Consider the following 22,150-nt stretch of genomic DNA (forward strand, 5'->3'; position numbering starts at 1 on the left):
AATAAAGTTCTAAATGATCGAAATTTCAGAGGAGTGCATAAGCATGAATATTTATGTAACACATTACCATTTAAAAACAGTTTTTTCTCCTTTCAAAGCTTCCTAATTGAGCTATAAAAATTCATGCTAGCCTAGAATTAGGCATCCATGTTAAGTGCCCAGAAGTGCCATATTAACACTTTAATCAAGTTTGGGAGCTAGGACTGAGGTGGCAAATTTTCTCTCCCCTACTCCTAAGAAATCAATTTTCTAATTCTTTTTGTAAGTATTCTTATTTCCACATAATTCCTTGCTAATAGTCACAAACTACCTTTTAACTTTGGGGCCATATTTAAAAGAATTTGGAGGGGGGAAGTACTTAGGATTTGAAGAAATCAAATTCATAATGTCTCCCATCTAGCCATAAGCAACTTTTATGGGCAGGTAAACAATGAAGCAAATATTTACTTTATTACAGCAACAACTATTGTAGGGAACAAGGGCAGACCACCATTCATTAATTCTAAATTACATTAGCAAAATTATTTTGAGTTCTAGCCATCAGAACCCAGCAGATTTAGGAAAAGCTCTTTAACTCCCCATCCCCACTTCCTAAATTTACGTTGGGAAGGAGAGCCTATACCACAAAGAGTTATTAACAGAATTGCCTTTTTACCTGATAAACTTATCTCCATAATAGGGTAACCTTTGTTTTCCAAACATTTTCTCTCACCTTCCTGCTACTGCTTTTCTCCTATTTGTATCCCTAGATCCCTAACCCTCTCCTTGCTCAGAATATCATATAAGCCTCTTATTGCCTGTCTTTGGAATTTCACATCTGTGTGGATTCCCCCATGTACAATATTAAATTTTATTTTCTCCTTAATCTCTCTCATGTAAATGTAATTCTTAGTTGAGCTAGAAGAACCTTGGACAGAAGAAACTTTCCTCCTCCCCAACAGTATAAATTTTGACTCCATTTTAATGCCAGAATGATCTTCTTATAGAAAAGAAAAACAAAACTTACTACAGAAGAATTTAAAATTAATGCACTCCTCTATTTCACTAAAGTGTAGGGATTGGATTGGATTTTCAGAATCCCTGTCAACAATGAATTGGTTCTAAACAGATATGAGGGAATTCAGACTATCTTTCTGTAGACAGTCTGTGTGGAAACCACAGCTTAAGATTTCACCTCCACCACAGGAGTGGCAGAGAACTCAGTGTGTTTCAAATAAAATTAGGCCTTTACTTTGCCTCTGCAGAGAAGATGGTCTTCTGACCCCAATAAAGAACTTTCAATAAAATAAACAGCAGTGAATGTAGATGGCAAAACTCACCTGGCTTAGGAATACAAATCATTGTTTTTACCAACAAACCATAACTTTTATGGCCAGTTTATGATAGTGATAAAGGTCTCAGTGATGTGAGTGAGCACATAGCCTTTACTTTTCTAAGCTATTCCATGAAATCTATTTATTGTTCAGAACAGAGATCGAGAAATTTTATGCCAATGATCAGCTGCATATATGCTTTAATGTACTAATAAATAATATTTATTTCTACCCTTGCAACCAGTTCTTAAAGCATCTTCTCTGCCCAAACTTCTGGAAATTCTAACACTCATCATCAGCTGATTGAACTAACCAGAAATGGGCACCTTACTCACTTTTGACCAATCTTTGACCAAGATTTTCTCTTCCAGGAAACTAGGATTGGGAAACTGCCGGAGACACATTATTATAGGGCTCAAGCCAAGCGGTCAGAGAGACCTAGGGCTAAAATTTTCATGGGACAGTTGTATATGTGTGTATGTTCACCTATTGTTAGTATATGCCTAGGAACAGAAGCATATGTACATTTCAGCTTTAGTAGATACTGTAAAATCATTATCCAAGGTGGTTATACTAATGTACACATCCATCAGTAGCATTTCATAGTTCTCACTGCTTCACACCAAAATCTCTATCAACACTTGGCATTGTATGCGTATGTACATAGCCATTTTGAAGGAGGCATAGTAGTATCTCACTATGGTTTTTATTTGCATAATTCTGATATCAAATGATGTTGAGCAACATTTCAAATAGGTATTGGGCATTTGGATATCCTCTTTCGTGAAGAGCTTTTCAAGTTTTTTGCCCATTTTTTAATTGAGTTAACTATCTTTTCCTTTTTAATTTGTAGGAATTCTTTATGTATTCCCCATATTAGTCCTTTGTCAGATACATGTTTTGCAATTATCATATTCCGTTAATGACTTGTCTTTACGCTTTACTAATGATGTTGCTTAATGGACAGGAGTCTTTTAGTTTTAATGTAGTGTAATTATCAAATTTTCCTTTTTTGGCTGATTCTTTTTTATGTCCTATTTAGGAAATCCTTTCTAACCCAAAGATGCATATATTTGTCTTAAGGTTTTATTTCACCTTTCATTTTAGGCCTCAAACTGATTTTGGGTAAGAAGGAGGTATGGGTAGTTGTTTTTATCATATGAATATAAATTGAAAGAGTGCCATTTATTGAAAAAATAATTGAAATATTGAAAAATTCCTCCATTGTGCTAGAGGGTCACCTTTGCATAAGTGAAGTGACAATATATAATGTACGAAGTTGGGGTCTGTTGATATAGAAGTACCATAAAGCAAATTAAGAGGTCTTAAGTCAGTTGCAGGGAAAAAAAAATACTGAAAGCACAAATGAATTTTAAGGGAACCACCAGACTTGATTGTCCTGGAATTTGGGTGTCAAATAATGTGATTCTTGGTTCATGATTTAAATCACTTTAATGTTATGTAGGGCTCTGAAACCATTACATTCAGTCTGTAAGAATAAAAGGAACCAAATATTGAAGATATAAACATTTGACCTGTCAGCTGACCACGGGATTATGGTTAATAATAGACAAGGTGATAAACTTGTTTTTTTAGACTCTGGCTACAAAGTCCTCCTGAGTCAATAAACTAAGGCAAACTGAAATAAGACAACTTGGGTACATTTGTGACACAGTCTTGGCCCAATTTTAGAAATCAAGAGTAGTGAGCCCATTGTGTGCATTTGTGTGCAGTAAAACAAAAATATTAGGTGATTGCCTCCTACATAACAACTGATAACATTTTCTACCACTGAACAATTTATTGAAAATGTTTTCTCTCACAGATATATATAACTAATCTGCACTATGGGGAAAAAACAAGTCAGCAAGCAAAGTAATTAAATATTATGTCTGTCAAAGTGTCTAACAGTGCTGCACAAATAAAACTACATTGTGTACTTCATTTTGCCTTTTGTACTTTGAATGTATCAGTATGATAATTCAATACAGTTCTTGAGGAAAAATGCTATTAAAATAAAATGACTATCAACTTGACTAAATTCGCCTTGAATATAGGCAGCACAGAGCCTTTTAAAATGTACAACACCAATATTTTCTAAGCAATGAAAATTAAACCTATCGTCTTTAATCTAAAATGATGTTTTAGAAATGTCAAAGATATCTTGAAAATTGGAATATTAAAAGGGCAGCCTATGCAAAGTGCCCATTTGGAAACTTAGCTCTACTGTAGGTTCAGATATTCAAAGAAAACAACAACAACGCAAAGTTACTGATTAGCTGACATTCAGGAAGGAATCATTTCCCAGAATGAGGTCTTAATAACACAACAGAGTTGCTGGAAGAGTGAAAATCTTGGAGTGAAATGCTAGAGAGCCTCATCTCTGGGATCACACCTCATCACTCAGGTTGTTGGGATTGTGCCCACCTTGAGGAATTTTTTTCTACTGCCTGTACACGCCAAGTCACAAGAATTTCACTCATCTATGGCTCATTAACCACTTACTGCAGAAAGAAACCAACTTGGTGGGTGTTTGGGGAGAACTATGCAACTTATAACTTCTTCCCCTCCTTCTTTCCTTTTGCTGCCGCCCCCCTTTTGCTTGGAGCATTACATAAATCCTCCATTTTCTTGCTTCTCAGTGAATTCTACTGCATAGTTATTTCACCTTGATCAATCTCTCTCTGTGGATATATATATTCTGTATTTGCTCACTTTCTTTCTTTGTAAATGAAGTCTAACGGAACAATGGAGCTTGCATATGAGCAAAAGAGATATGTGAAATACACATATTTATTGTTTCTTACCACCCCATTCATGTGTAACATTTGTCATACCTCAGGAACACAGAATTCCAGCGGACCCAAAATGCATGGGAGTTCAGAAAACTCCAAGTGAATATAAGATAAGTGTGTCAAGTCTGTGACTGAGTGAGTGTGGGTACTGACAGCCCCAAAGGGCCACATGTTCTTCTTGAACCAGCACTTCTTCTGCAGAAAGAAAAAATATCCAAGGAGCTCTATCATATTCTTCCTTATTCATCTGAGTCCCTTGTATTAGCCAGTTATACTGAAAATCATAACATGAAAGGAAAGGAAAAGGTAGAGCAACCCATTCATTCGTTTTCTTTTCAGTCCCTCCTAACTCATCAGTAAGCTGAAGGTAATGTGTTGGTAGAGTATCAAGACACAGTGCATATCAAGATATAGAATAAAAACAGTTGAGTTTGGGCACCTGGGTGGCTCAGAGGGTTAAGCCTCTGCCTTTGGCTCAGGTCATGATCTTGGGGTCCTGGGATCGAGCCCCACCCCCCACCCTTCTCGAACCCCCTCGATAGGGGGAGCCTGCTTCCCCCTATCTCTCTGCCTGCCTCTCTGCCTACTTGTGATCTCTCTCTCTCTCTGTCAAATAAGTAAATTAAAAATATTTTTTAAAAAATCAGTTGAGTTAGTTTTGTGCAGTACTTCTACAAAATAGCTATTTGTATACCAGCTATGATATCCAAATTGTGTGATTTTTGTGATTTCACACGAGCTAAAGGTTTGAATTTAAAACTTATTATGTTTGAGTTTAAAACGCTGTCATTGCACAATGTAAAGATGAAGGATGAATTATTTTAAATTTTCATTTTTTTTTAAATAGAAGGGCATTAAATAATGAAAAAATGATGATAAGTTGGTAAGTGGTAGACACTGGGACAAAAGAGAAAAGCTTTATTTTTTAGTACCTTTATCTGCACATTTTTCCTGCTCGTTGAATGAAGGGTACAGCACTTTTGTTTGGCACTGGGCCCCCAAATCATGCAGCTGGCTCTGCTGAAGACTTTTCAGTTGCAATTGTGTGCCTTATTTTTACTAATTATGGCTGAGAGGATTACGTCAGTACAAGCACCATATTCCTGAGTTATGGAAAGGGAAGATCAAGTTTGTGGCTCTTTGAAAATTCCTTAAAAATTTTCTTGGCTCTTCCAAGAAGTTTTGAGTAAAACTAATACCTTCTCAAACACAATAACCAAAATAGTTTTTTAAAAAATTCTATTTCTTCTTTAATGATTGATATTGCCTTATTTTATCATGAGGATTACATTTTTTTTTCCTACTCATTTTCATGGAAAAGATCTAGTATTTCAGCTGTACTATGGGCTACATAGACTTTGGCCAACATAGGAGCCACAATAACCACATATTTTCTAGGGCTGGGTTGTATAACTTACCATCACCTGTCTCTAGGAGAAATGTGTTTTAAATGCCAAATAACTAACTTACAAACTTTTTTCCTATAGCCTGTTTGCAAATCAAGAGCTATCTCCTTTTGGTTTACATTTTCCTATGGTTCAAAGATGATGCTAGATTGATATACTAAATTTGCTTAAAGATTGGAAAATTTGTTAATGTTTATTTTAGAGCTTGGAGAGTTATTGTCCTTTGGATTAGCCGGTCAGGAAGAGGCAGGACATATGAACAGGAAGCAGAATACAGAGGGGGAAAAGGTCTCAAATTTTGTACCAATATTCAGACATTTCCTACTCATTTTCTTGCTTCTGTAATGACTACTAGGGATACTTATTTTAAGTCATTTTTAATCACTCCTTTCTTTAGTCATTCAGTCATTCAAACCCTCAGAGATTAGGCGTTCTCTATGAAATTTTCCTATGAGAATAGAGAAAAATTTCAAACGGCTATTTTTCTCCAAGAATTTTGTTCATCTTCATTCAGTATGAAGAGTCAGGCATTTTAACTTGAAAAGAAAAAGAAAATAATAAAAATAAACGATAAATGATAAAATAGAAAAAATTCCCTGTAGTCTTTATGTCAGTTGTGGTCACGTTTAATAGTTATTCTTCTGTGTATTAAAATCCATCTTTTCCAATTCATCTTTTGAATGCCTAATCTTCTCAATTGCTACCATGGTAATTTGAAACTGGCAACAGTAGCCATAAACAATTGCGTGTATTTGGACTTTTAGGTCATAAGCTCAATATAAACCAATTTTTCCCGTCTTGAGTTCTATTCTTGCTGTATTTCATTACCCCTCCGCCCCTTGGCTATATTCTAAGATTTCCCTACCATGTAGGGGAAGTAGTTTATAAAAGGACAAGTACACATGTAATTTAATTGGTCTGTTTAGGTAAACTTAACATTATGTTTTAAAAAAGTACATTTATATGAGAAAGCCTTCTTTCAGTAAGATGATTTTTCTGACATGTTTTGTTTATAGAACATGTATACTTTTTACAAAAGAAGGGACCGTCACAGATTGTAAATTAAAAAGGGAAGTCTTGCCATCATTTCTCTTATTGAACCTCTAGTGTTTGTTTGCAAAATGTGTCCCTGATGCAGTCTTCATTTAATTCCATAGCTTTTAAAGAATGGTGGCTTATTTTATTTTTATGAAGACTGTTCTCTCAAGACGTTCTTGGGTTAAGTTTATTTCCCAGGTTAATTACTTTTATTAAAAATTGTTTTTGTGGGGCGCCTGGGTGGCTCAGTGGTTAAGCCTCTGCCTTCAGCTCAGGTCATGATCTCAGGGTCCTGGGATCAAGCCCCATATCAGGCTCTCTACTCAGCGTGGAGTCTTCTTCCCCCTGTCTCTCTGTGTACTGCTCTGCCTACTTATGAACTCTCTCTGTCAAATAAATAAATAAAATCTTTAAAATAAATTGTTTTTGTGTGCAACCTTAGACAGACTTACATGCCAGTACTACAGTCAATGTTCATATTGGGAAACGATGAGGGACCACTGAAATTATCAGAGATTGCATTCTCAGAAATCTCCAGTTTGGAGATTATTCCACTGTCATACAGCAGCAACAACAACCGCAAACACCCTGTGGTTTTAAAACGTCTACTGTGTATCAGATTAAAAATAACAATTGTTATTTCCTTTACACTTCAGGATAATCCTGTGAGATACAATTCTAGGGCTAACTGGTAATTCCAGTACCATCCCACCTTTGCCAAAGGGCTTTTAAACGCTTACGTTGGCAAATTAACATGTGTAAATATTATTTCCATATTCTTTTTGTACATTAAAAAGTCTAAGTGGGAGAGAGTTTAGGGTTCCTTGGGTTCTCAACAGCTAATAGCCATGCCGGGTTATTTCCAGAAACGCAGCCAACCCACTAACAGGGAACTAATTCTTTTAGTGCCTCCGGAAACCCTGTTCATTATATTGACCGCCGCATTCCCTGCAGCAGTCTTAAGCCACGGGACCTGGTTTCCTCTACTGCACCCAGCACATATTTGTTACCCTCTTCCTTCCCTTCTGTGGGTCTCAGATTATCTATGTGTGAGATCAGAAACTTGGATAAAGTTTTCCTGGACTATCCCTGAACTGACTCTAGAGGTCAGAGGAAGTAAGAGGAGGAATCAGGAAAAATGAGTCAACTATCCTCCCAAGGCCTGAGAAAGGCAGACCTACGGCGTTTAATTCGGGGGTGGGGGTGTAGGAGGTGCACAGGGTCGGGTAGGGAGAGGATGGGGAGGGGGTGGGGAGGGGGTGGGTAGGCGACAAGCTTAGAGTAAGGTACAGGGAGACTCCCGGCCACGTACCGGCGTCTCCTCTGACTCTAAGACCCTGAGTCAGAGACCGCACAACGCCCGGCCCTCTCCGGAAGCCCCGCCCGCTCCGGGAGCCTAGTTCACGCCACGCCCCTGCCTCACTAACTGCGTCGACGGTGAACTACATTTCCCAGAATGTCATTCAAGCCGCCCCGCAAGGCAGCGAAGTCTGGGTGACGCCATCAACCGGCGCGATGTTTAGACTCCAGTGATGTCGTGGCGCTTTGGGGAAAGAGCTTGGTGTTTCTCTGGGCCCTGGTACTGAAGACGCCGTCCGGGGGACCCCTGGCCCCTTCCTACCCATCCCTCCATCTGCTTTTTTCTTCCCTACTCTGGCAGGATGAGGCGTGCAGGCCTGGGTAAGAAGAGGGCTGAGGTTCGAAGTTCGGGGGCTCCAGAAGCGGCCGTGCTGGGCGCGGGGACGCGGAAGGAAATCAGACCAGTTCTTATGTCACTGGAACCTGGGCTAGAAAGCAGGATGTATGGAGGGGTCTTTGGAGGCGGAGCCAAGTAGACACACACCATTTGTATCAGATCCTAGGGGTTTGCTTTAGTTTGGTTCAGCCCAAGTTTGAATGGTACATTTATAGAAAGAGAGTAGTGGAGGATTGGGGGTGGGGTATGTACAGGTGCCAGCTGAACCAGAGAGTGATTACGAAACCTGCTGAGTTCCTCAAGTCTGGCTTCGGTTTCTTGTACTCCACTCGTCCTGGGATGTTAGATTTTTCAGAAGCGAAATTTGAAGAATGAATGTTGCATGCGAAGCACACTATTAACAATCATATTAATCTGGTAACAGTGAGTTACAAAGGTAAATGTACCTGTCGTTATTGTTAAAGGCCGTAGTATGTAACATCAGGGTCAAAGTCCATTAAAACCCAGAACATTTTTTTATCTGAGTCTTGTTCCAGTATGAAAACTTAGGAAACAGTTTCACCAAGCACAAGGACTTTTAAGGGGCCATTATAATGGACAGCTAATAAAAACAGCATATTCTGGGTTTTGAACCTCTCTATTAAGAGAGTATTAAAAAAAAAAACCGTTAAATCAGCGTGCAGCATACCTGAAAATATGTAGAATATTTGAAAAAAAATGTAATGTTACCTTTTTCAGTGGTTACAATAAAATGAAAAAGGAATAAAAAATATTTTTCAGAAGTGTCAGGTAGTTATTTATTTATTTATTTATTTATTTATTTATTTTGTAAAGATTTTATTTATTTATTTGACAGAGATCACAAGTAGGCAGAGAGGCAGGCAGAGAGAGAGGTGGAGGCAGGCTCCCCGCTGAGCAGAGAGCCGGATGCGGGGCTTGATCCCAGGACCCTGAGATCATGACCTGAGCTGAAGGCAGAGGCTTCAACCCCCTGAGCCACCCAGGTGCCCCTGTGAGAAAGAGCTTTTGAAAAATACAGCTTTTTATGAATACTTGGATCCTAGAAAGTTGGCCAGGTAAATTGTAGAGAAAAAAAAATAGCTAATATTGAGCAGTTTAATTTTATATGCCTAAATGTTATTTTTATCATTATTAATGATAACAGACATTTATTGTGTATTTGAGTAAGTTCTAGGTATACAGTTGATTATGGCCCTGTTTGTGCTCCCACAGCTTGCAGTCTGGTTGGTAAGTAGGAACATGTACGAAGATATAGTACAAGGTGACAACTGTACTTCCAAAAAGGAGATGAGTTATAGAGCTAGTGTCTCAGGGATTCCAGAGATAGAGCACTGCTTACTTTGTAGAAACATAAGAACTTGAACTAGAGCTTGATCAATGGAGGGTAAGAGAGGCACGTTCCAGTTGGAAGCAAGACTCTCCTACCCTTCCTCGTACCCCCGAAAAATTGTAGGATAGGATTAAGCATGGTGTGTATATGGGATTATTATTAAGCCAGTGTGATTGAGATAGGAAACATGGAACCAGAACCCCACTGAGGAGATAACTTTGAGTGCCAGGCCAAGGAGTTTCGATCTCATCAATAGGTCCTTTGACTCCCTTGAATGTTTTTGTGCAGCAGTGTGCCACGATAAATTGCAGAAAAGGGACTTGAGAAGTTGTGGTTCTCAGCCCTGACTGTACATTAGAATCGCCCAGAGAGCTTTTAAGGCCCTGATACCTGGACTGCAGCCCAGACTAATTATATTAGAATCTCTAGGATAGAATGTTTTCCCATCCCCCTACTCCCTGAAGCTCCCTTGTAGTTGAGTGGAAGGATGCTTACTTAAGTGTCTATTATCATTTACATAGGTATGATGTGATTCTTTTTATTCTGGATTTTTTCTTTTAAGTATCAGATTGAATTGACCTGGAATTTTAAACTTGGGATAAATAATGAAGCTGATAGGTATTCATGTGGCACACTTCCCATGAATCTCTAAATGATTTGGCTCAGGGTAGAAACTAAAGAAGTAGCATTTGTCTAAATAGACAAAGGCTGAGGATGATTTCTGGCACTCACTAGCTTTCCTACAACTTCTCATGCTATATTTAGAGTTTTATGGATAGTGTATCAGCAATGGAGGGAGAATTTGAGGACTGCACCTCTTTCTCCCGGAACATACTTGTTTAACATTTTGTTGTGGTTTTTGTAGTGGTGGGAATTGTGTAAGTGTCTGCTGCATTTAGTCATTAGGTACAGGGAATATAGAAGTATGAGACATTGTCTCTGCCCTCAAAGAAGTTTATGATTTCCTTCTTGGCAAAGGCAGGCGCATTCAAAGTTGACTAACAGTGAAGTCAGATTGTATTAATTCAAATTCATATATGAGTGTTTTTTTAGTGTGCCTTACAGTGCATTGTGTGTGTGTGTGTGTGTGTGTGTGAGAGTACACTTTGTGGGGGATATACAGCCATGAGTGAAACAGATTTAGTTTCTACCCTTATAGTATCCTCTAGAGTATGATACTAGTGTTGTGTGTAGTTAAGAGTTGTAAGAATTCAGAGGCAGTTTTGCCTTTGAAAGAAAGTGAGGTTTGTGCCATATCTTGAAAGAGCTTCCTATTTACACCCCAACCATCCTTCAGCTACCAGCACTGTTACTTGCTGTCCTTCCATCTTTCACTGTGTCTCTGGCTTCATCTATTCTTTGAGTTTACAGAGACCTAGTCTCTCTATCACCCCTTTCCTTCATTTCTCCATTGAAACTGCTTCTATCCCTGTCCAGTGTAGTCCCCACATTCCATATATTCAGCTTCTCTTTTGGCAAGCAAGCTCAGCCTCTTGGGGCTCTTTTCTTCAGCCCTGACGCTGTAAACCTCTTGATCAAACTCTTGATCAATCCAACCATCCACATTCTCCCAGGCTAACTGGTTGATGAGCACTTCTTCAGAAAAATCACACATCCGGGAGGATTGAACCACCACAGTATGTTGCCTCAGCCAGGATCATTTTATCCCCCTAGGACTTGTGTAGTCCTAGTCGTTTTCCCCCATTATTCTCTTTACTGATTTTTCCAAATGATACCCTTCCTTAAAGACAGTCTTATTTCTTCCTTTACTGAGAAAATTGACGGTATCAATTGTTTAAAAAAAAAAAAAAGTGGTTAAACAACACCCTGCTTTCCTGTCGCAGTCCTCTAGCACATTTGTATACAGATTCACTCTCCAAGGCTCATGCCACCTGTTTGATTGCCTGATGAACACCAAGTACTTTATCAGGCAGTCGCTGGGACTGTGTATTCTCAGTACAGTTCCCTAGAAGATAGGCTCCCAACAGTAGTACCCAGGAAGAAAAATGGATCTGATGCGTAGGAGTTTTGGAAATATTTGTTGAATGTGTGTCCCTCTTAGCTCTCAGCTAATGTTATCCATAAGTAATTCCAGGTCTCTTCTATTTAAAAGGAAGAGATGCCAGTAAAGGATTCCCCCCACCACCACCCCTGCCCTGCCCTGCCATGGGCTCCCTCCTGCTATGTTTATCCTCTTTCTCCCTTTTCCTTCATCGCCAGGCTTCTTCAATGGACAGTTGATACTACTACTTTTAGATCCTTTTTAAAATTTGTAGTTCTGTGGAGCAGGGAATGTATCCTGAATATCCTTGTATATCAGTGCCTATTAACGTCTTGTGGACAATCAATAAACAATCAATAAATAAGTGTAAGAATGAATTGAACATTCTTGGCTTAAAAGAGGGCGTTAGAATTGTTCTGATCTCTCTTTGGTTATTAATCTTAAAAATTTCTTTGAAGTGTGAATATTATAGACATACGTGGTCTGCAACGCCCTCCAGGGGTCTTTTTTGGTTCTTTCCTATCAAGGTTTCAAAAGTGGCTTGTTTTTGCTACAACTAGACTGTGATTCTGATCCTTGCAGGTGAAGGAGTACCTCCTGGCAACTATGGGAACTATGGCTATGCTAACAGTGGCTATAGTGCCTGTGAAGAAGAAAACGAGAGACTCACTGAAAGTCTGAGAAGCAAAGTAACTGCTATAAAATCTGTAAGTATTTAACAGATGTTATATACTTTCAAATTTATGTATTTATGTACGTACATATTATAAACTATTATTATTGGCATCATACTAAGGAATTCAGTTACCCAAGATGTGTATTATTCAGAAAGGTCAAATGCACTCAAAATATAAACATGATTTAAGTAGAAGATTAGAAAACGTGGCCAATCAAAACACATGGTACATTTGTTTATATTTTTTAAACTTCCACCTTTTTGGTGTGTGGGTACATCTACAGTACTGTATGTTGTCTGTAGTAATGTCTCAGAGCAGTCTATCTTCTGGCCCCACGCAGCTCTTTTCCTGACTTTTCTTCTTGTATTCTAAGCTACACATCTCAGTGTTTCATGTTTCTACCTTTGTACCCCAGGTCAGTCAACTGAGTTTAGTACTTCTTTCTTTCTGTCTCTTCTTTTTTGTTTCTGATACTATCCCCTGGTTTTCTTGGCTGAACTACTGAGAGAGCCTTTTAACCTGTTTGTTTCTCATTTATTGCACTGTCTGTTCTGAGCTATGTACTGTCGCCACAGCCACCTTATCTTTTTGGGCTGTTTTTAAAATTGTATGAATACAGTATATGTTAATTAAAAAAAAAATGCATCATATGCTCCCGGAAGTCTCCAGTGTCTCCATATGTAAGAATGGAATTCACGCTCTGTAGCTTGATCAAATAGGTCCTTCAGAGATTGTCCATAGCTTTTCAGACCTTATGCCCCACACTTTTCGAATGTGTATATGTTTTCTGCAAGACAACTAGAGTACTCTGTGTGTGTGTGTGCTGGCTGTCACTTGCACTCCCATACCTTTGATCCTGCTATTCCTTTGCCTTAGCGATGTCCCATCCCTCCTTATCTTCACTAAATTTGCCCATAGTAAAGGCTCCTCTTCACTGCACTCCTTCCTTCTTGAAAGCTTTACCTGATGACCACATCAAAAGTCACTTTTTTCCCCTGTGATCATAAGACCATTTGTACCATTTCTCTAACATAGGGATCTGCATTGGAATTATTGGTACGTAGAAGAAATTTACCAGAATGTAGGGTTTTTCTATTGTACTTACTTTTATCTTTTACATACCACCTAAGCATAATTTCTTATTAGTGGTACTGAGCTTAATATGTATTAAATAAAGGAATTGCAAAAAGGTGATCTTAACAGCGTATGTGATTGATTCCGTATTACGTTAAACGTGCTCTACACTAATAGAGCATTCAGTAGAAGCTCATGTTGCCAAAACTTAATTGGTATTTCATTAGTCTTTGGAAGACAGAATTGTATTCAGCCTGAAGACTATTACATCTGAAATGAGTATTGTTTTCAAAGTCGTATTAAATCAAAAGGAGTTGATCAATGAACTAAGTAATATTGTATAATGTTACAATTTAGAAAATCAATATTTAGAGGGAATTAAGAATTAAATGTTTTTTGGGTTTTTTGTTTTGTTTTGTTTTGTTTTTTAAACTCCAGTTGATAATTTAGGCTCCTTGTTAGAAGAAAGTTTTTTCCCTCCTGGAAATTTCTTTCTTTGGCATGAATGACAGTTGTAGAAAGTTGTTACGTGATTTGGGATATTTAGCTTTATAGTTGTTTTTTTACCTCTGAATTGCTAAATTTGGAAAAAAGCTCATGTTCTGATCTATAGAATTCTAGTATGGTTTTATATCAGAATCACCCCATATGCTTTCCAAACAAGATAAGTTGAGAATAATATTTGCAGCAGTTTGCCAAGATTTTCATTTGTTGCTTGTAATTTATCCAAATATCTTAGAAGTGAAGCCTTTGATGAATTTTCATATAAAGTATTAAATACGTTTTGGCCTGAATAGCAGCCATAACCACATAAATAGTATTTCTCTTAGGTTCAGCCTCTTTCGGCATAGCTCAGAGTGGAGGTAACAAAACTTGTCATTTTTTTCCCCCAATTTATTACCATATTTTATTTTTGAAGATTTTTATTTATTTATTTGACAAAGAGAGAGAGAGCACAAGTGCATGCACGTACAAGCAGGGGGAGTGGCATGCAGAAGGAGAGGGAGAAGCAGACTCCCCTCTGAGCAGAGAGCCTGATGTGGGGCTCAATTATAGGACCCTTGGATCATGACTTGAGCTTAATCAACTGAGCCACCCAGGTGCCTGTATTATCATATTTTAAAGAAAAATAACCTTTAGAATCTAAATAAATAACCAGTTTAGGTATATATTTAAAGTAATGTCCCATTTCATTTAAAAAATATTAAATACTTAATGTAGATTTGAATTGGTAATATGGGTACTTGTATATGTCTTTTAAAACGTAAAGAAGAAAATACACAGATAAGTGCTTTTGTTTAAATATAAAGAGAGGAAGAAAAAAGCATGCAAGGCCAAGAGAATTAGAAGTATGTATCAAAATTAAAAGATAGAATTAAGTATTAAGATGAAATCAAAATGAAGAACAGGGAGACAATAGCCATAGTTGAGAAGGAGTAGAAATTCTAAATTTCCTTTTCATGTCAGTGGAAAAAAATATCAGAAGAAAGTTTATGTATTTTATATTTTCAGAAGACAGTTTTATTTGAGAAAAAGTATGTTTAGAGTGGTATTATTTTTACTTTATAACACTCAAATACCTTTTTATGAGTAATAACATATGTGCTTTTTTTAAATAGCTCTCCATTGAAATAGGCCATGAGGTTAAACATCAAAATAAATTATTAGCTGAAATGGTAAGTAGTTCTGACTTTAAATTGAAATTTGATCTAATATTCTCAATTTTAGTCTCTTAATCAGGAATAATACCATTTTAACTTTTATCCATTTTGAAATTAGAGATCGTAAGTCCTGGATTCCTGCCCTTTTGTATCTCATTGCTTTGAAATAACTAATAAGTTTATTTATTTTCTCATTTTTCACCTTGCCTAACACAAATGGAAGGAGGAGGTAGAAGCCATTGTAACTTTCATCTTGTATTTAGAAACACTGTTGAAGACTCAGGACAAATGACTATTTTGAGTGTTCTTAGAAGTCTCAATGAATACAGACTACCGAGTAATCAAAAAGCTCCTCATATTCCATCAGCTGAATGTCTTTGACTTAATGTGAGCCTATTTCTTTTGCTTAATCTCCTCAGGATCACTCCTGAACAAATAAGATTTGAACATAGTAACATCCCAGAGCCTTTCATCTCAAGTCTCAGTGAGCTCAGCAACATACACCTTTTCTTGTAGCATCTCTTTCCATTCTTGAATGCTTATTTTGGATGTTAATTCTCTGGACCTTCCCTAGTCTATCCACTTGCTTTTAAAATTATATTATTAAAAAATGAGGATGGCATTAAAAAATAAATGTGGCATTGAGAGCAATGTTTGTATGGAGGTTGTACATTAAAATCACCGGGGGACCTTTCTGGAAATATTTATGCCTGGTTCCCAATTTAAATATACTGATAAGAGAATTTCAGGGGCGAGGGATTTACACATACTTATTATGAAAAAAGGGAGTGTCCCAGGTCATTGTGATACATAACCCTGGTGAAGAACTATAGATCTAAAGTGCTTGAACTCCATAAAACTTGAGCTGTACAAAGGCTATCATATACCTTTACATCTTAGGATATTGAGATTTCTGTGAAAGTGGAGTATTTCTAATCCCCACCTAGACCTCTCATCTTTAGGACTTAATATGGTAGTTTTCCCCATTCATATTTGTACTCTTAACCACATTTTACCACTTCTACATGATTTCTCTTAACTTTTCATAGACTCTACTGTACTTCAAGGTCAGCCATCTAAATAAAAAGATCTTAAAAATAAAGTACGTTTAACTGCTAACCATATTAAATACTGAAAGCAGCCAACCATTTGACCTTGGAGAGCAGTGCCCCAACAAAAACAGAAAACACCTGTGTGATAATAGACAAACTACATACCTTTATTGTTAATGTTTTTTTAATTCACATGATTGGGAAAAGACCTAAATAGTTTGGGATTTTGAATTATTCTGGTCCTGAAAGAAATGTTTACTGGGTAATGAAAGAGCTTTTTATTCATTGAGAGAATTACTCTGTTTTGCACAAAGTAATCAGACTTGATTACCCAAGTTACAAACAGGTTCCTGAGTTGATTAAACACTAAAAGTATCATTAAAAATGTATTCTAATAACAGTATATTCAATTATTTAAATGTGCATATGTAGAATATTAGAATCTAACTATTTCGTTTTCCTTTTCTCCTCACAGGATTCACAATTTGATTCTACAACTGGATTTCTAGGTAAAACTATGGGAAAACTGAAGATTTTATCTAGAGGGAGCCAAACAAAGCTGCTGTGCTATATGATGCTATTTTCATTGTTTGTCTTTTTTGTCATTTATTGGATTATTAAACTGAGGTGATGCAAGTAAGTGTGAGTTTGGAATTTGTTCCAACTTAACGCTTCGGAATGCCACTTCGGTAAAAAATCAGCATCAGAACATTTCTAATTTTCAAATATTACGACTTTTTCCATGGAGGATTACTGAATTGTATTTGTTTATAAATCACATTACATAAACAGTGCTCTTTGATACTGTTGCTTAATAATTCATTTTTTGCCCCTATTTTCAGGGGTATTGATATGGCCCGAAGTCACTCTAGCCCTAACCATTTTTTTTCCTGTTGTTCGTTGTCAGATTAAATAGCCATATGATACTGTGCTGTTAGCGTAAATGTAGGTTTATGTTCCATGTGAATAAACTTAGTGGGAGAATAACAGAATTCCTGGAGAGCCTGTTGCTGAACTCTTGAGGTAGTGAACTAGTTTGTGAGGGAATGGTGTATGTGTTTTCCCGAATTACCATTAACCCTGATAATGTACTGCCCTTTCTTCCTCTATTTGGTTAAAATTGTAGGCTGATTTCCTTTTACCTACAGGTTTCCTCAAAAATTTTGATGACATGACTCCTCTTTCCCCTCTGCCCATTGACCTCATCTTTAACCAAAGCTTGTTATTTTGGCACATTTCTTCTAGGGCCCAAAACAAATGTATACCAGTCTAGTTGTTGTTTTATATTAACTTTATACATACTGTTGACTTGGCTTATAATAGTTCGGTGATTTCAGCTACTTAGGTAGGCCCTTTGGTTATCATTTGTGACACAATAATGTGAAGCTAAAGTAATTGCTAAGCTCTGAATGGAAATAAAATTAACTGCCTCTACTTTATTATGTGTTCAAAATAGATATTGAAAGTACTCGGGCATTGAACTTGGGGTTAACTGTTGTTGCTTTAATCCAGTATATTTGTTTATGGAAAGAAAAACAAAGATGAATAAAAAGAAATATTAAGATGTTCTTAAATGCTCTGTATTGCTACTATTTGGAATTTGCCTATTTATGGGCTCAAAAAATAAAATTTTTAATGAAATGTATTGTCTTTGTTGCCTCTTTGTTCAAGTCTCTCTTTCTTTTTTTCAAACATAGACTCTAAGAAATGGTCCTGAAAACAGGTCCCAATCAAAATCTGGGAAAGATAATATATTTGTATTATTTCAGAACTTGTTTCAAACAAATGAGATAAATAATGACTGCAGTTTCAAAAAAATCTCTTTAATTCCCTATACTTTTAGTTGTAGTCTCTTATCTTTGATTTTTCAGAGAGTGAATGCTCTTTTGCTCATCCCTAATTACCTATCAGTTCGGGTCCTGTCTTTAGCTGTGTTTGTCATCATCACTTGGGCCTCTGTTTGACAGAAACACCAGAACTAAGAAGGGTTAAGTGACTTCACATATAAGAAACAGCCTCTCCCCCCCAAAAAAACAAAGAAACAGGCCAAAGGTCCTGTGATATGATGTGAGAGACACTGATTTGAGTTAGATGACCTGAGTTCAAGTCTCCATTCCTTCCCTTGCTCAATGTTTTTGGGCCTGTTTCTCCAGTAAATCACCTATTTCATAGGATTGTTGTCAGAGGTAGGTAATTTATTGAAAATACGTGACATGTAATCACTTAATAAATATTAGTTCTCCCTATCGTTAACATACACATCAGAAAAGGGACTTATTTTAAAGCAAGACAGTATGGTGTTTCAGGCTTCGGGGTGATGCTGTGACTTCCAGGCAGAAATGCCTCTCCATTAGAGATTGGTTCAGTTTTCAAGAATTATTTAACTGTGTATGCTGTGCCAATTATGTGACGTCAGAGCTTGGGAAGACTCATTGTCAATAATAAAAATTGCAAAAGTAAGAGCAGAAAGCCAAAGAAAAAATGACTAGAAGATGGAAACAAGAGAATCAACAATGGTTAATGAGATCAAAGCCTTGGGAAAACCAGCCATGGCAAGCGAAGGATAGATCTCAAGGTCAAGTTTTGGCTGTTAGATGACAATCTGTGTAAAGTATTAAAACACTGTTTCAGTGTTGGATATTATCAAGGAGGTGAGACTTTCAGGGAAAGGGGTTTGAGGTGCTGCGAGAGTGATTCTCATCACTGCACTGTCCAGCATTTCTTATATTATTATTCTTTTTTTAGAACTGCCTAAGATTGCTAACCAGCATTTCCTATTACTCCCTCATCACTGCCTTGGCTGAGATTCCTGGCAGGCAGACTGCTCCTCTGGAAGGGCCTGTCCCTGCCCCATTAGAGTCTTCTGGCAGCATCTTTCCTCCTCCCGCTTGGGGGACCCCTAGTAAAAAGTGCTCCCAGAAACAAAATTTGGGGGAAATATCAAATATGGAAAAGCTCTAACCCTTTATAATCCTTTACAAACCCATCGCTAATTCTGAAAAGTACCTTATTGCTATAGGGGCTTGGGAAGTTGATTATAATAGTTGAACAGGCAACATACCCACATTATAGTTTTTATTCAAACAACAAAAGACTGGCATATATTTGGGTGATGGGTGATACATCGGTGAAGAAAATTCAGGAAACAATTTATGAAACTCCCAAATGTCCAGATTTTTCTGCAAAGTATCTACTCCATTTACCATGAGTTAGTCCTTAGAAGTGCTGACACACTTGCAAATTGATAGGAAGTGTAACTTTACCTGCATCACCCCCTATGGACACAAGGTGTAGGTCTCTACAATGAGCAAAGGGAGAATTATACACATTACTGTAGAATTTAAATTAGCATGGAAATTAATTCATGGATACTCCCTGATTAGAGAATAGCTATTAAACCTAAAACAAATATGCATCATCTTAAACATCAGAATTCTGGAAGAGAAAACCCCAGCACCTGCACCCATAGAGAGCTGCTGGTTCTAAAAAATAAACTAGTTGTCCTAATTTTTCAATGCTCTCAAATTTCAAATTATATGTATTGAATTTGCTTCCTTGTAGAGAGTGTGAGAAAAGTGCTCGATAATTTGGGTACATTCAGTCAGTAAATAACTTCATCAGGCTATAGTGATGAATAATCTTTGACTAAATATTTACTGGGAAGCAGAATAGCATCATAGCTAAGACTGAAACCTAGGGGGTCACCCTGCCTGAGCATAAATCCTGGTTCCCACTCACCCTGTGAGCCTGGGCTAATGGCCTCTCCACCTCAGTTACTGTATTTGTAAAACAGCAGTAACAGTAGTGAGTGGGTAGTGGTAACACAGCGTTACCGTGCTACTGAAGTGCCATTCCTTGTAAAGAAGTTAGAGTGGGTTCCTGGGACTCAGTGGCAGTTCTGGGGTCAGGCAGGACACTTAGGAACCTAATCGGTGCCCCTCCCCCACATGTTGCTGAAACTGTTTTGGCCACTTTCTCTGTGCAGCCTATCCCCCCTCCCCCAACACCACCATCCTGCTAGGGCTGAGGGGAGCTCTTTGTCTTCCCTCTGCTAGCCAGAGGTCCCCAGTTTCTGGAATTTATTTCATTAGGTTTCTTTGCAGCCTCAGCAATTTGATGGTATTTAAAAAAAACAACAAAAACCCTGTGATTTTCCCAGTGTATCTAGCTTATTTGAGTTCTTAGAATGAAAGCAACAGACATCAACTTGGGAAGCAGAAATCTGAAGAGAGAAACTTAGAAAGTTTTCTACCTATAGAGGTTTGAGAAACAGTTGGTAAACATTCTGTTTCCTTTTACTTTTTCTACAGTTAATATTTTAAAATTCTAGTTTGAAACTTACTGAATTACTGGATGAGGCATGGGGCACAAATAATTTTGCTTTTAACTTACAAAGTACCAACCAGTCGTTCTCAAGGTAAGTATTGTTATAGTATATGATAGGGTCTTTTTCTGGAGTATGTATTTTGTTCTATCCAATTTTTTTGTCCTTGCACTGGTATCATGCTTTTTAATTCTTGGACTTTTGTAGTGTTTTAATAGCTAACAGATACCTGTTCATTCTTTCTGATGAACTTCATTATACTTCAATAATATGTTAATAAAGCATAGTGGATTTTGATAATTAATAAATCTTTTACAATATCCTCTGGAAAAAATCTCTAAAATGTTTCCCTAATTGGAAGGTTGGGTTTTGACACCAAGCAAATTTCTCTTTTCCTTTCGTTATATGTTAATGTTTAATGGTATAGTGGTAAACCAGCTTTCTGGGGCTAGGAGAATGATTTATAGTAATTTCTTTCTCTTTGATGTAAATATTCCCACCACACTTGATTTCAAGCTACCTTTGGGACATCTCTGGACACAGAGTTGTGAAAATATACATACAGTTGGCTCTCATGAGCTGGTACAAGCTAGCACTAGTGTACCAGCTATATTGATGATAAATATTCTTTTAAAAGAAGTAGTAAGGGGGTGCCTGGGTGGCTCAGTGGGTTAAAGCCTCTGCTTTCGGCTCAGGTCATGATTCCAGGACCCTGGGATCGAGCCCCACGTTGGGCTCTCTGCTCAGCAGGGAGCCTGCTTCCTCCTCTCTCCCTGTGCCTGCCTCTCTGTCTACTTGTGATCTCTGTCTGTCAAATAAATAAAATCTTTAAAAAATAAAAAAATAAAAAAAAAAATAAAAGAAGTAGTAGGGGACGCCTGAGTGGCTCAGCCAGTTAAGCCTCTGCCTTTGGCTCAGGGTCCTGGGATCAAGTCCCACATCCGGCTCTCTTCTCAGGGGGGGAGCCTGCTTCAGCATCTCTCTCTCCCTGCTGCTCTGCCTACTTGTGGTCTCTCTCTCTCTCTCTGTCAAATAAATAAATAAATAAATCTTAAAAAAAGAAAGAAGTAGTAGTTTGGGGCACTTGGGTGTCTCAGTCAGCTAAGCATCCAATTCTAGATTTCAGCTCAGATCATGATCTCAGGGTTGTGAGATCGAGCCCCAAATGGGCTCCATACCAGAAGTGGAGCCTGCTTAAGATTCTCTGTCTCCTCCTCCCTCTCACTCCCTCTCTATCTCTAAAAAAAAGGAGGGGGGTCGTGGAGAAGGTATTTGTTTTTTAAATGAGAACCTCTCACTTAAATTTTAATGGAGAAAAATTAGGCAATATGGAGTAAAATTGGTAAATTAACTTGAGAATAGTATTTTTCAATGAGAGTGGACTCTTAGAAGATCATTTGTGCATTTTGCATATGTCAACCTATTTTCCAATCTGTATGAGTAAATTCATGTGACATTTATTGACCTTCCATCTTCTGATAGTTAAATAACCCATATCAATCATATACAAAGAGGGTAGGTGATGATTGTTATTCTCCATGCTTTTCCCTACAGTTAGATGTTCAGTGTGTGAGGATTGTTCTGTATATTTTATAAAGATTTTCTCCTTAAAATTGTATTGGCTTCTAGGGGGCACCTGGGTGGCACAGGCAATTAAGTGCCCGACTCTTGGTTCCAACTCAAGTCATGATCTTGGGGTCTTGAGATTGAGTCCTCGCTCAGTGTGGAGTCTGCTTCAGATTTTCTCTTTCCCTCTCTGTC

The 22,150-nt window shown here is 37.6% G+C and overlaps 1 protein-coding gene across 1 annotated transcript; it reads left to right on the plus strand.

Annotated features, from left to right (window-relative positions):
• The first annotated feature begins 8,059 nt into the window (after positions 1 to 8,059).
• BET1 (Bet1 golgi vesicular membrane trafficking protein) lies at positions 8,060 to 17,710 on the plus strand. The gene is made up of 4 exons (XM_032874991.1): positions 8,060 to 8,232; positions 12,184 to 12,308; positions 14,972 to 15,028; positions 16,541 to 17,710. The coding sequence occupies exons 1-4, from the start codon at positions 8,214 to 8,216 to the stop codon at positions 16,694 to 16,696; spliced, it is 357 nt and encodes a 118-aa protein (XP_032730882.1). The 5' UTR covers positions 8,060 to 8,213; the 3' UTR covers positions 16,697 to 17,710.
• Positions 17,711 to 22,150: the final 4,440 nt, after the last annotated feature.

The sequence above is a fragment of the Lontra canadensis genome, unplaced genomic scaffold, assembly GCF_010015895.1.
Source record: "Lontra canadensis isolate GAN:19392208 unplaced genomic scaffold, GSC_riverotter_1.0 scaffold2, whole genome shotgun sequence".
Lineage (NCBI taxonomy): Eukaryota > Metazoa > Chordata > Mammalia > Carnivora > Mustelidae > Lontra > Lontra canadensis.

Bases quoted from the DNA above. Each gene is read 5' to 3' on its own strand.
- BET1 (XM_032874991.1), top strand. The intron at 12,309-14,971 runs GTAAGTATTTAA...TTTTTTAAATAG, and splicing joins AAGTAACTGCTATAAAATCT to CTCTCCATTGAAATAGGCCA. The intron at 15,029-16,540 runs GTAAGTAGTTCT...TTCTCCTCACAG, and splicing joins ATAAATTATTAGCTGAAATG to GATTCACAATTTGATTCTAC.